Genomic DNA, 14,303 nt, shown 5'->3' on the forward strand with positions numbered 1-14,303 from the left:
TGACGTTCGCGAGTTACAACAACAACAACCTAAGTTGTTTTGTTTTGACGCGGTGCGTCAACCTCCGCAACCCACTGTGGTTACTCCTACTCGCCCACAGCAGACTAGACAGTCGGGAGTAGACGCTTTGCGCCCCCGCGCAGCTATGGTTGTTGCCAGCTCACAGACTGACCAACAGTTCCATGACGTTGCGTCCAGTGCAGTCACGCATGCACCCGTGCTGCCGGACTCAGCTGACCAGCCAATGCCTACTCCTTTGCCGCTTCCTCCTCAGCATTCAGACGATGGACTCTCTGATGATGACGACGCTGCACACCTTGACGACCCGCACACGGACATCGACGAACCCAAGACCACGCCTCCCTCCTTGGACTTTAGGAAAGTACTTGCACTGTTTAAGGATATGTATCCCGATCAGTTTGTTTCTGCGGCCCCACGCTCACCTCCATCTGAGTTCGCTTTAGGCACGCAGTCATCCGCGCCTGCCTTTACGAAGCTCGTCCTCGCCCGCTCGTCCAAGAGAGCTTTAAGGGTGTTAGGAGATTGGATGCAGTCCAAAAAGCACCTGGGGAAGACAGCATTCTTGTTTCCCCCTACGAAACTCGCTTCCAGATCGAGCGTCTGGTATGCCACGGTAGAAGTTCTCGGCTTGGGAGTTCCTGCCTCTGCCCAGGGCGACTTCTCAAGTCTAGTAGACTCTCCCCGCAGGCTGGCCATGAGACGCTCCAAGATTTGTTGGACTCCTTCAGATTTAGATCATCTGATGAAAGGAGTGTTCAGAGCGTTCGAAGTGTTTAACTTTTTGGATTGGTGTTTGGGAGCGTTGAGCAGGAAGACCTCTCCTTCTGACAAGGAAACTTCCATGCTCATTATGTCCTGCATGGACAAGGCCATTCGGGACGGTTCCAGTGAGCTTGCGGCTTCGTTCGTTTCCGGGGTCCTCAAGAAACGAGAAAACCTTTGCTCCTTCTTGTCAGCTGGAGTAACACAATGTCAGAGGTCGGAGCTTATGTTTGCTCCTCTCTCGAAGTGCCTTTTCCCAGAGGAGTTGATCAAGGAGATTGCTGCCTCCTTGATTCAAAAAGACACGCATGACCTAGTTGCGTCATCTGCACGCAAAGCCACCCCTTTGCCTTCCGTGTCTAGACCCAGGATGGATACTCCAGCGTCAAGATTTATTCCGCCCTTTCGTGGCAGAGCCTCCAGCAGAGGAGGTGCTCGTGCCGAAGGGAAACGTGGGAGCAAGAAGAAAGGTACCAAGTCCTTTAGAGGCAGAGTCTGATTGCCACCTTCTTCAGACAGCAGTGGGAGCCAGACTCAAGAACTACTGGCAGTCCTGGGAGAACAGGGGCGCAGATGCTCAATCTGTGAAGTTGCTCAGAGAAGGGTACAAGATCCCACTCTTGCGCAAGCCCCCTCTAGCAACGACTCCCATCGACCTCTCTCCCAGGTACAGAGAGGAGGACAAGAGACTAGCTTTGAAGCAAGAGGTGTCTCTCTTACTACAAAAGGGAGCGGTAGTCAAAGTCCGGGACCATCAATCCCCGGGCTTCTACAACCGTCTCTTCTTAGTGGTAAAGAAGACAGGAGGGTGGAGACCGGTGCTAGACGTCAGTGCTCTGAATGTCTTTGTCACCAAGCAGACGTTCGCCATGGAGACGACAAAGTCTGTTCTAGCAGCGGTCAGGAAGGAAGACTGGATGGTCTCTTTAGACCTCAAGGACGCTTACTTTCAAGTCCCCATCCACCCAGATTCCCAACCTTTTCTAAGGTTCGTTTACGGGAAGGTTGTCTACCAATTTCAAGCCCTGTGCTTTGGCCTAAGCACGGCGCCTCTTGTCTTTACGAAACTGATGAGGAATATTGCCAAATTCCTGCATTTAGCAGACATCAGAGCCTCCCTCTATTTGGACGACTGGCTTATAAGAGCTTCGTCCAGTCGTCGCTGTCTGGAGAATCTAAAATGGACTCTAGATCTGACCAAGGAATTGGGTCTCCTGGTCAATATGGAAAAGTCCCAACTGGTCCCATCCCAAACTATAGTGTACCTAGGGATGGAGATTCACAGTCAAGCTTTTCGGGCTTTTCCGTCGGCCCCCAGAATAAGTCAAGCCCAAGAATGCATCCAGAACATGCTAAAGAAGGACCGATGTTCAGTCAGACAGTGGATGAGTCTGATAGGGACGCTTTCATCACTGGACCAGTTCATTGCGTTAGGGAGACTGCACCTCCGTCCCCTTCAATTTCACCTAGCTGTTCACTGGAGAAAGGACAAGACGCTAGAAGCGGTCTCGATCCCTATTTCCGAGAAGATGAAGTCATCACTGACTTGGTGGAAGGACAACATCAACCTCAGAGAGGGTCTGCCCCTGACTGTTCAGACCCCCAACCACGTTCTCTTCTCGGACGCATCGGACACGGGCTGGGGTGCGACATTAGACGGTCGGGAATGCTCGGGCACTTAGAACTCGGAGCAAAGAACGTTACATATCAACTGCAAGGAGCTACTGGCAGTTCATCTGGCCTTGAAAAGCTTCAAGTCCCTCCTTCTAGGCAAGGTGGTGGAGGTGAACTCCGACAACACCATGGCCTTGGCGTACATCTCCAAGCAAGGAGGGACCCACTCTATAACGTTGTACGAGATCGCAAGGGACCTCCTCACCTGGTCAAGAGATCTAAACCTATCTCTAGTAACGAGGTTCATTCAAGGCAACATGAATGTCATGGCGGACCGCCTCAGTCGGAAGGGTCAAATCATCCCAACAGAATGGACCCTTCACAAGAATGTATGCAAGAGACTATGGGCCACATGGGGCCAACCTACCATAGATCTCTTTGCAACCTCGATGACCAAGAGGCTCCCAAATTATTGCTCGCCAATCCCGGACCCAGCAGCAGTTCATATAGATGCTTTTCTACTGGATTGGTCCCATCTAGACCTTTATGCATTCCCCCCCCGTTCAAGATTGTCAACAAGGTACGGCAGAAGTTCGCCTCTCACGAAGGGACAAGGTTAACGTTGGTTGCTCCCCTCTGGCCCGCGAGAGAATGGTTCACCGAGGTACTGCAATGGCTGGTGGACGTTCCCAGATCTCTTCCTCTAAGAGTGGACCTTCTACGTCAGCCACACGTAAAGAAGGTACACCCAAGCCTCCACGCTCTTCGTCTGACTGCCTTCAGACTATCGAAATACTCTCGAGAGCTAGAGGCTTTTCGAAGGAGGCAGCCAGGGCGATTGCTAGAGCAAGGAGGACATCCACTCTTAGAGTCTACCAGTCGAAGTGGGAAGTCTTCCGAAGCTGGTGCAAGTCGGTATCAGTATCCTCAAACAGTACCTCTGTAACTCAAATAGCTGACTTCCTTTTATACCTGAGGAAGGAAAGATCTCTTTCAGCTCCCACGATCAAGGGTTACAGAAGCATGTTGGCAGCAGTCTTCCGTCACAGAGGCTTAGATCTTTCCAACAACAAAGATCTACAGGACCTCCTTAAGTCTTTTGAGACCTCGAAGGAGCGTCGTTTGGCCACACCAGGTTGGAATTTAGACGTGGTACTAAGATTCCTTATGTCAGAAAGGTTCGAGCCACTACAATCAGCCTCCTTTAAAGATCTCACTTTAAAGACTTTTCCTCGTCTGCTTAGCAACAGCTAAAAGAGTCAGTGAGATTCACGCCTTCAGCAGGAACATCGGATTTTCATCTGAAACGGCTACATGTTCTTTACAGCTTGGTTTTCTAGCCAAAAAATGAACTACCTTCTCGTCCTTGGCCGAAATCGTTCGATATTCCAAGCCTTTCTAATTTGGTTGGAAATGAACTAGAAAGAGTCTTATGCCCTGTTAGAGCTCTTAAGTTCTATTTAAGACGAACTAAACCTTTACGAGGACAGTCAGAAGCTTTATGGTGTGCTATTAAGAAACCTTCTTTACCTATGTCGAAGAATGCAGTTTCCTATTATATCAGACTGTTGATACGAGAAGCTCATTCCCATCTGAATGAGGAAGACCATGCTTTGCTGAAGGTAAGGACACATGAAGTTAGAGCTCTCGCAACTTCAGTGGCCTTCAAACAAAACAGATCTCTGCAGAGTATAATGGACGCAACCTATTGGAGAAGCAAGTCAGTGTTCGCGTCTTTTTATCTTAAAGATGTCCAGTCTCTTTACGAGAACTGCTACACCCTGGGACCATTCGTAGCAGCGAGTGCAGTAGTGGGTGAGGGCTCAACCACTACATTCCCCTAATTCCATAACCTTTTTTAATCTTTCTCTTGAAATGTTTTTTATTGTTGTTTTTGGGTTGTCCGGAAGGCTAAGAAGCCTTTCGCATCCTGGTTGATTTGGCGGGTGGTCAAATTCTTTTCTTGAGAAGCGCCTAGATTAGAGGTTTTGATGAGGTCCTTTAGTATGGGTTGCAACCCTTGATACTTCAGCTCCTAGGAGTCGCTCAGCATCCTATGAGGATCGCGAGGCTCAGTAAGGAAGACGTACTTAAAAAGGCAGAGTAATTGTTCAAGTCGACTTCCTTACCAGGTACTTATTTATTTTATGTTTGTTATTTTGAATAACTGCTAAAATGAAATACAAAATACTTAGCTCTTAATAATGTAAACATGTAATGCTGGTCTCTACCCACCCCCCTGGGTGTTAATCAGCTTAAATGATCACCGGCTAAGTTTAATATTGAAAAATGTTATTTTTATTAATAAAATAAATTTTTGAATATACTTACTCGGTGATCATATATTAAAGGACCCTCCCTTCCTCCCCAATAGAGACCCAGTGGACCGAGGAGAAAATTGGTTCTGTGTTTACATGGAGTACTTGAGTACCTGCTCGACAGATGGCGCTGTTGATGTACACCCCCACCTGTATAGCGATCGCTGGCGTATTTTGTCCTTAGGTTTTTCTGTCGGGCAGCAGAGCTGACAGCTTATATGATCACCGGGTAAGTATATTCAAAAATTTATTTTATTAATAAAAATAACATATTACAGCGTTGGTGGTGCAGTTCGTCAGCTAGCATGGGATCCTCGGAGTGAACGGCTTGCAGTTATATTTAGACAAACAGAGTACATAGCCCTCTTCCATACAAGTTTTCAGCCTTCTCTTCATCTTGCACCTGGGTAAGAAGTTATGTCATATTTAGGCCGCTTTAGGCTGTATTGTAAGTTCTTTTAAATGTCTCTATGGCTACATTCTGTATCCGTTTTTACCTTTTATTTTTTGTCCAGTCCCTCTGTTATCTTCCAGCATAGCTCTATTTCCTGACTTCAATTCTCAGCACTTAATAAGGGATAATTCTTCCAAGGCTGCCTGATGAAAGCCTAGAAATGAAACTTGATAGTCCTGTTTAACTATAAGTAGGCAATTTAGAGAATGAAATAGAACGTTAATCTTGAGGGAGTTATAATTCAAGTTCAAGGAAATTTAAATGAGTGATAATTTTTAATTTTACTCTTCTTTTTCCTTGTCTGATTTTCTTTGTTCATATGTGGATACAAACTTTTGAGTCGTTTATATGGATTTAGTCCTAAGTCGTTTTGCCATAAAAATTGTGTCTGGAATTCTGTGTTCTTATAAATCCTGTTATCTAACATTTCACATGGGAGTTTATAGCTTTATCAATTTTATTTTATTACCTGTAGATTACTGTACATTAGTGAGGCTTTTTTAATTGCTTTTTATGAATGTTTTACATGATTGTAAGTAATCTGGTCAGATCTGTAGTTGACTTACAAATTATGATAATGACTGCTTGTTAGGAAGTTTGCATCTCATTCAGCTAATTTATTATTATTATTATTAACTAAGCTACAACCTTAGTTAGAAAAGCCAGAGGCTATAAGCCCAAGGAGTCCATCAGGGAAAAATATCCCAGTGAGGAAAGGAAAGAAGGAAATAAATAAACTACAAGAGAAGTAATGAACATATATAACATATTTTAAGAACTGCTACAACATTAAAATAGATCTTTCATAAATAAACTATAAAAAGACACTTGTGTCAGCCTGTTCAACAAGAAAACATTTGTTGCAAGTTTGAATTATTGAAGTTCCACCAATTCAACTAATACAAGTGTATATACATCACTTTTCATGACCTATTAATGTCAGTATGCATAATGGTTTTTTTTTTTTTTTTTTTTTTTTTTTTTTTTTTTTTTTTTTTTTTTTTTTTTTTTTTTTTTTTTTTTTTTAATTGGTGTTATTCGCACATATTGTTAATTACTATACAGTAACTTATGAAATTTCACTTTTATTATCGGATTGTTTTGACTATTTTTATAATAATTGGAATATATTTTTCCTCACTGCATGTCAGCAGTATCTTCTTGACTTTTATTTTGACGGTTTCTTGAAGTGGCTGTTTTTCTTTCCCCAACAATATAATAGCTCAGTAGAGTACTACATGTCATTATGAGTTTGATCATCATTTATAGGCATTGAGGTTTTCCATTTTATGTTAGCTCTATCCCCCTTCCATAGTGATTTCATCCAAAGTTTTTAAGATTTATCTGTTTTTGCTCCCTTTAAACTTTAACCAAAGAAAGATTAATACACACACAAATTCCAGTGAAACCTTTCAAGTTTAATGTTGATCTGGTCTTATAGACACTATTATTTGCCTTCATTTCAAAATGGATCTTAGCCTTGAATATGTGCTAAACTTAGTGGCTTCCATTGCTGATGCTAGTAGTTAAGTAGTACTGTTAGCACAAAGAGTTTCTCTCACCTTTTTTCATTATTTTTCACCTTGGATTAATAGCTTTCATTGACTGTAGAATATCTGTACTGTACACTGAATTTCAGTAATGGTAAACCAAGTATCATCAGGCTGAAGCTGAGAAACAAATATAGAGACTAGTGGTGCAGGAATGTGAGCCTTGAGCACTTAAGAATTGCTTAGAATATAGGCTGGTTGTAATGGATAATACAATACTGTACCAAGAAATGTAACAGTTCTGAATGTATATTTGAAGTTATTAAGAATGTTTTTATTCAGCGAAAATGGAGGGGGAATGCATAAGCCAAAATATATACCTGATACCAACAAAATTTGTAGGAAAAAGCCCATGTATCCTAATTATATCTAAAAGAGAAATAAAAGTACAACTGAAAATTGTTTTACTCTGTCAATAAGATATATTGTAAAAACCAAGGAGCAAGGTGAGGTCCTGAACCACTAGGTGTTGGTCTGCCAAGATAAGTTAATTACGAATACCACACAATATGCTACAAGTTTAACAACAATGTTGAGTTTTTCTGGCATCATACACAGACAGTACCATTTTTAACTTGAAAACTGTACACAAACTTACAGATAGTAATACTTTTCACTGCGGCTACATTGTATGGTAGACTTCATATAAAATAAGAGTTTAGGAGTAGGTTTTAAGGTCTAATGTCTACAGATTATTTGATTTATGAAATTTTAGTTCTGTAACTCCTCTAACCATCTAATCTTATCTTTTCTTGTCCTTATCTTATATATTTGCTTTGCCTTCAAAATATCTTAATTCAAAATTATATATTTTTCAGCGGTTTTATCAGAGGGGAAATGGGTCGCATTCCTGTGACTGCAAGCTTCAGGCAGAATTTAGCTTCTGGAGCCGTTCTATCTGTTGTGAGTATCAAAATTATTTCAAGTTTTGTATCATATGAAAGCTTAAAAGTGGTCATAGTTAAAGATGTATTTTCAGATTCTGAAAGTAATTTCATTGTTTGTTATTTTAGGTATGGAGTAGTGGCCAGGTGCAACACATTCCCATGAGATATGCATCTCGTGAGATGGCGCGACCAGCTAACATTGCTCATAGCAGTTTACTCAGTCCACATATAAACCATAACATCTCCTTTAACACAAGTGTAGCTGCCAATATTTCCTTAGTTCACCGCGTTCCTTCACTTCCAACTTCGCCTCTAATTGGGGGACTTTTCACCTCACCGTGAAAGATTCATATTATCCCATGTAATTTTTTTTTTTAAATGCTCAAGTGGTCTGTATTTTGTATATTGAATGTATAACGTACTCCGTGTAATCCTTAGATTTTTAAATATATACACCTTTTTTAGTATTGCTTATTTTTTCCATTTAATTAGACTTACTGATAGTTATTCTCTATTATTCATTATTTTTCATATACTGTACAGTAATACAGTACCTTGACAAACGAGTGCCCCATCATACAAGCAAGCCGCTGAGCAAATTTTCGCATTGAGATCTGAGCACAACTCAAGATACAAGGACGCTTACAGATGCTAACACATTCATTTTGCGTGATCTCCGACTTCTATACGTATCGCCCGAGCACTTCCTGTGTTGTTTGTGTTATTTTCGTGATTTTAACATATATTTGTAGACAATTATCTTAATAAGTGATGGGCCCCAAGAAAGCACATAGAAACATTGGCAGTGAGAAAAAAAATCGCATGATAACGATAGAAGTGAAGCTTGAAATTATCAAAAAACATGAGCGTGGTGTCCGTGTGAGTAAGTTGGCCAGTCATTACGAGAGGAGTACTTGGACGATATGTACCAGAAGGATGCAAGTAAGAGCACAAAGCCTTGCAAAGGCCTAAGCATTAGGTCTAAGTAAGGTATACAGAAACTAAGCTCCTTGGATAAGTATTTTTGTAAAAGGCCTGTAGCAAGTGAAAGCGGAAGCGAGGCAAAAAGAGCTAAGACAAGTGAAGAACGGTTAAAAGAAATAAAAAAAAAAAAACTAAAGATACAGTAAATCTTTTTTTTTAAAATCAGTAAGCTAAGTTCAGTTAAGTTGATTTTAAGTTTAACGTGTTATGCTACGTAGTGTAAGGAACAGTGTAAATACGGTACTGTCCAACTCTCTCCTTCTCTTCCTCCCTCCCTCCTCCTCCGCACACACCATCGTTAGTTGCTATCATCTGTCTCGAAGGTAAGAACTCCATAACAAAACCACATTTTATTGCAGATCACAGTCAGCAACTGACATACGACGAAGCAAAACATTGCATTTGTCCGCAGTACATTTTGTTTATTTTTGCTTTATACCTCACTTAGTTTGCATAATATCTACCTGGTTCTTTGGTCACACACAGGTTAATGGTAAATGATGTATATTACCTTGAAAAAAATATCCATATCTTGAAAAAAATATACAAAAGAATATGAGTTAAAGTGAAACGAGCACTGAAAAAACTTTATACAACTCTTTTTATGTACTGTTTTTTACCTACAAATGTTATGCAAACGTAAATAAAAATAGGATGCCACCTACAATCTAGGACTCCACAGCAGATGTTCACCTGACTTATATGACAGGTCTCAAGCTTATGTTGGCTTCGGCCAAGAGAGTCAGCAAACCCTATGGGTCACCCTTAATGTCTCTCATTCACAACGATGGGCCAGGTAATACTTGACCTTGTTTCTGGCAGCTCAGATCCCAGAATCCGAACCCTGCAGTCTGGGAGTCCTTTGCAGCATGACCAATGAACCAGTTCAACAGTTACTATGCCAAAGAGAAACTAGAGGTCCTACTACAAGGAAACTACAAGAGCTAGCCCCTGAGTTAGCAGCACTTTGTTAGCTCAGGGAAGGTCAAGAGAAGGATCACCAAGAACACTTTCTTGACTCAGATGCAGGCCTTGTCAGCGGGTGCGTAGAAGCGTCAAATGACCTTCACTGCCCACTTCCTGCAAGATATGTCCCACAGAAGCATGTAGACATTCTCCATTGATCCTGTGGTGGCTGCACAATAAATGGTTGAAAACCTCAGGCTCCATGGTGGACAAGTAGCAGATGAGGGAGGGCAAAGTTTAACTGGTTAAGTCAGGGATGAATGACAAAGAATGACTAGCTCTTTCTCTCTTTCATCATCCACCCTGTAGGGCAACAGCACTTACGTTACTTTGCAAAGCTGACCTCCGCTGTCTGCAGGTAGAACCATTTCCTTTGTGGAACTTGGTATAGATAAATATACTCATTATGTTCCCATATCCCCTGGCGAGGTGAGATTGGGTAATGTCCATGGTACCCTCGGAAGAGTCCGATGACTCGGAGAACTTTTACTTGGTCCAGCCACAGTGCTAGTATCACAAGAACACAACTTACTTACATCACTGACTGCATAGCATGGTATTTAGCAAGGTGTAATGGTTCCTACCAGTTACATGCAAAACACGTTTTGAGAAAACCCTGGGTCAAATGCCGATAAACCAGATTGGTGTGGACTTCACCCACTTAAGGGGTAAGTCATTCCCTACAAATAGCATTGGTTTGTATTAGTGATGGAAGAAAGGATGATTTTGGAAGTAATTTGTATTATTCCTAAAGATACAAATCTGTAGCTATTTATACAAATTGGCCTGCCATTACCTATCTCCCTAGAAGTCCTACCTCCAACCAATGTGGTTACTCAGCCCATGTGTGTGAGTGACCTGGGTAGCGAACCCCCCCAAACCCCCCCCCCCCCAGGTTTGTATCATTATGAAAAATATAAATCACTTTCAATTTTGTCATATTTCTTTATAATCTTGGTTACACTTTATTAAGAAACATGTGATTCTCATTAATGATAACTTTTAACCTAGTTATACATGGTAGCTGAATTGCTTCCCAGGGCCTTATAGCCCAAATTTGTACATCCAATCCAATCCTGTCCTTACCCATTTTAAGCCTACTAAGCTCGCCAAGAGAAGCACAAAGTATTGAGGGAAATATTTTAGAATTTACATGGTATGACCTTCCAAAAAAAAAAAAAACATAAATACTATATTGTATTGAAGTAGATTAAACCCATGGTATTTTTATATCATTTGTTTACTTTTATTTTTGTCGCCTCCCTCTCTTGAATTACTCTAGAAGTCATATCCTTATGATTACCAGTAGTTTCTCAGATACTTAAGAAGTATGTTTTCTCTCAGTGCAATTCCTTTTTCTCTCAAGATATTCATGTAAACATGACATACAAAATTAACCAAAGTATTTGTATATTTGACTGTTTACTTTAAAGTATTTCTTACAAGTGTTATTAATTTTATGGAAATAACCTTTGACTTGAGGTAATATCTGTGCCTGATACTGTACAGTTTGAATAATTGCTTTTTACTTATTCCTTTTTGCCTGGTTAAATTTTCACCATTTGCTTGGCTTTCAAGGTACCATCTGTAATTACCTGTAATTTTGTATTTGGATGCCTTTATGCCTCATAATTTGAATTTTTGTATTTTGATTGCTAAAAGCTTCATCATTATCATTCCCTTATGTACGACATCTTTTTTCCTCTTGTGAAGTTATGAGCAAAATTAGTTTTTGTCCTTCCCTCGCTTCTAATACTCTGATGTACAGTACAGTATTTTCAGCTTCCTAACACCACCTTTCACCACATCCCTCATTCATAATATGATCATCCAATTGCAATATGGTGATGATTCTCAGCCCTCCAAACTCACACCTTGCCAAAAATTCCTCTTATTTTTATTTAATTTCAGTACACATATATGCAGCATACATAAGTGCAGTACTGGGCCTATGTATGCTCTGTAAGATTTTACTTTTTATTAATTGGTTACAGTAATTTTATTTAGTTTAGTAGTAGGCTACAGTAAAGCACTTCTTCTACTTAATCTAAGCTGTTATGTACAGGAACTGTATTTTGGTATTACCCTCTCAATACCTGCTGCACTTACTTACAGTAGTGAGATGGCTTGAACATGCAATGAAAATAGTGACAAAAGTTTGGTCTTGTTCATGGAATTTGTACCATATGGAGGACATTCAATGATGAGGCGATCTATATAGTAAAATTTAGTCAGGGTTGGCCATCAAGGTGGAAAGAACCAAAATTGGAGCTGATGTCAAAAGATGAAAAGTGGGTGCAGGTAAGGGCCAAACAAATTAATGCACATCCATTATCAATCCCTACAGTACACTCACAGCACTAAACCCCTACATGGATATCAGGGGAAAGAATGAGAAAATATTCTTAAAATCTGTAATTGTCAGTTTGGCTTCATGCTTGAGGCCAATCACAAATGTAGCTTTAATAATGAGGTAAGTATAGTGCAGAGGAACAATTTATACTACAATTGAGGTGCTCAGAATGTTGAGGAGTAGCTTTTTGATACCCATGCTTAAAGAAAAAGGTGATGTACAAAATTGTAATAAATTCATGGTAATCAAACGCCTTCCGCATACTTTGAAGCTTTGGGAAAGGATCATAAAGCATAGGATAAGGAAAGAGACAGATTGGAGAAGAGCATTTTGGATTTATGCCAGGCAGAGGCATGGTGGATACAATGTTTCCACTAAGACAATTGATGAAAAAATATAGAGAAGGCCAAAAGGTATTACATATAGTATTTATCGAGTTAGAGAAGGGTTATGATAGAGTTCCACGGGAGGTGTGGAGATATTTGAGAGAGAGAGGGGAATACCAGAGAAATATGTTAGACTCATCAGATAAGTATGAAGGAGCAGGCACACAAATAAGAACGAGTGTTGGTTTGACCGAGACTTGTCAAGTTGGGGTTGGGTTACTCCAAGGGTTGTCATTAAGCCCCTACTTGTTTAATGTAGTAATGATGTAATTACTGAAAGAGTGAGAGAACAGTCACCATGGACTGAGCTGTTTGCAGATGATATAGTTGTGTGATTAAACCGGAGGATTGTAGGGGAAGTGGGAGAGAGGAAATAGAGAGCAGAGGGCTAAATATCTGAAACAAAAACAGTTTGTTTGTGTTAACTTGCTGAATCAATTGAATGACACATTTGCTGGGAGCATTAGTAAGGAGGACAGAAAAAACTCAATATGTTGTGGAAACAGCAGAGCTCCAAATGGAAGTCAACAGTTGAATTCAAGCAGGAAGGAATCATTGGAAAAGTGCCAGGAGTAAAGTTGAAAAGAAAGGTCAGAGACCTTGCCCATGAAGAAGACATTTGAGAAGAAAATGGTTGTTGCAGAGATGAGAATACTAAAATGGATGGCTGGGATCACGAAACTGGATAGAATTAGGAATGACTTGGTACAGAGAACGACTGAGGTTACAGAGGTGTCAAAGAAAATCCAAGAAAATAGATTCCACTTGTTTTGGGATGTAATGAGGAGAGACCAGGAGTATGTTGGGAGGAGGTTGCTGGATACCGATGTCCCAGGTAGGAGGAGGAGGAGACCAAAGAGAAAATGGATCATGGGGGTGTGTAACAGCAATGGAGGAAGATTCCACAGTGGAGGACAAAGGAGATAGAAGAAATTGGAAACATCTTCCAAGAAATAGCTACTCTGCATAGCAGGAAAAGCTTTAGTTGAAGAAGTTCAAGCCATCTTAGTCCTCTATTAGTCTAGATTGAATGTAAAATTAATCAAGCTTTAATAACAAAGCTTCTCAATAAGTAATGGATAAACAAGGAAATGTTAGCTAATGAGAAAATCAGTAGCCCAAACTTTAAAACCATGGCAACCTTGAAACTCTTAAAATTTCATACTTTACTAGATCCAAACCAAACAGGTTCATCCGTAGTTATGAACAAACTTGGCATTCTCAGAGATAGCAAGACTGATGATTCTCTATAGTGCTAGATTAAATTTTGAAAACAGATGTACTGTGAAGCAAGAACATGCTACTACATTTATGATGGAAGCATGAGGAATTAATATCTAAACTTTATTATTTAGAAAAGAAAAATAATTATCAGTAAAAGAGGTCTTAGCCCTAATTATTATGTTGGACTGAAGTTCATGGTTATTGAAGAAAACAGAGGAAGGAAGGGGTTTTCATAATGTCAGTTAAGGGAGAAGAAGCTACAACTAAACTGAATCAATCAAAGCACTTATGTTCCCTGATGTGAGTTCGAATGAAAAATTTATTTACCTTAAAATATCTCTGAATGGCCTCTGCGTGAAGGTTTGCAACATACATGCACTTTCTGAAGAGAGGAAGAAATGATAGTTTATGGCATAGCCCAAAAGTATGCCTTTTTGTGTATTTTTTTTTCTTCCAAATAGGATTTTATGAGCCATCATTTCAAAGTTTGGTATTGCTACATATTTTTTAGTATGACTCAAGGTAATAGAAATGGATAAATTATACAGCAACTTATCAAAATTATCTTAACGAGATTTCTGATATTGAAGGCAATATCACAAAATTTATCCTACTTGCAGCTATAATTGGAATTGCTTTAAAATATGGCAAAATAGAAAATGTTAGTCAATTTCCTGTTTGATGCATAAAAATTGTAAAAGGAAATATTAACGTAAAAAAGATTAGATAAACAAATGAAGAAATAATATTTAAAAGTTAAGCAGTTGTAGATTACATTATGGAA

The 14,303-nt window shown here is 40.1% G+C and overlaps 1 protein-coding gene across 4 annotated transcripts in view; it reads left to right on the forward strand.

The window, feature by feature from the left end:
• Positions 1-8,329, forward strand: part of LOC137620596 (aladin-like) — a 144,639-nt gene extending 136,310 nt beyond the window's left edge. For 2 of the 4 annotated variants that reach the window (XM_068350856.1, XM_068350857.1), the window contains exons 9-11: positions 4,994-5,122; positions 7,538-7,622; positions 7,733-8,325. In XM_068350856.1, the coding sequence (XP_068206957.1) occupies positions 4,994-5,122; positions 7,538-7,622; positions 7,733-7,948 (430 nt within the window). In that variant the 3' untranslated portion in view covers positions 7,949-8,325. Of the gene's footprint in view, positions 1-4,993; positions 5,123-7,537; positions 7,623-7,732 lie in introns of all 4 variants that reach the window. The other 2 variants (XM_068350858.1, XM_068350855.1) reach the window with 2 other exon arrangements.
• Positions 8,330-14,303: the final 5,974 nt, after the last annotated feature.

This window comes from Palaemon carinicauda, chromosome 27, assembly GCF_036898095.1.
Source record: "Palaemon carinicauda isolate YSFRI2023 chromosome 27, ASM3689809v2, whole genome shotgun sequence".
NCBI lineage: Eukaryota > Metazoa > Arthropoda > Malacostraca > Decapoda > Palaemonidae > Palaemon > Palaemon carinicauda.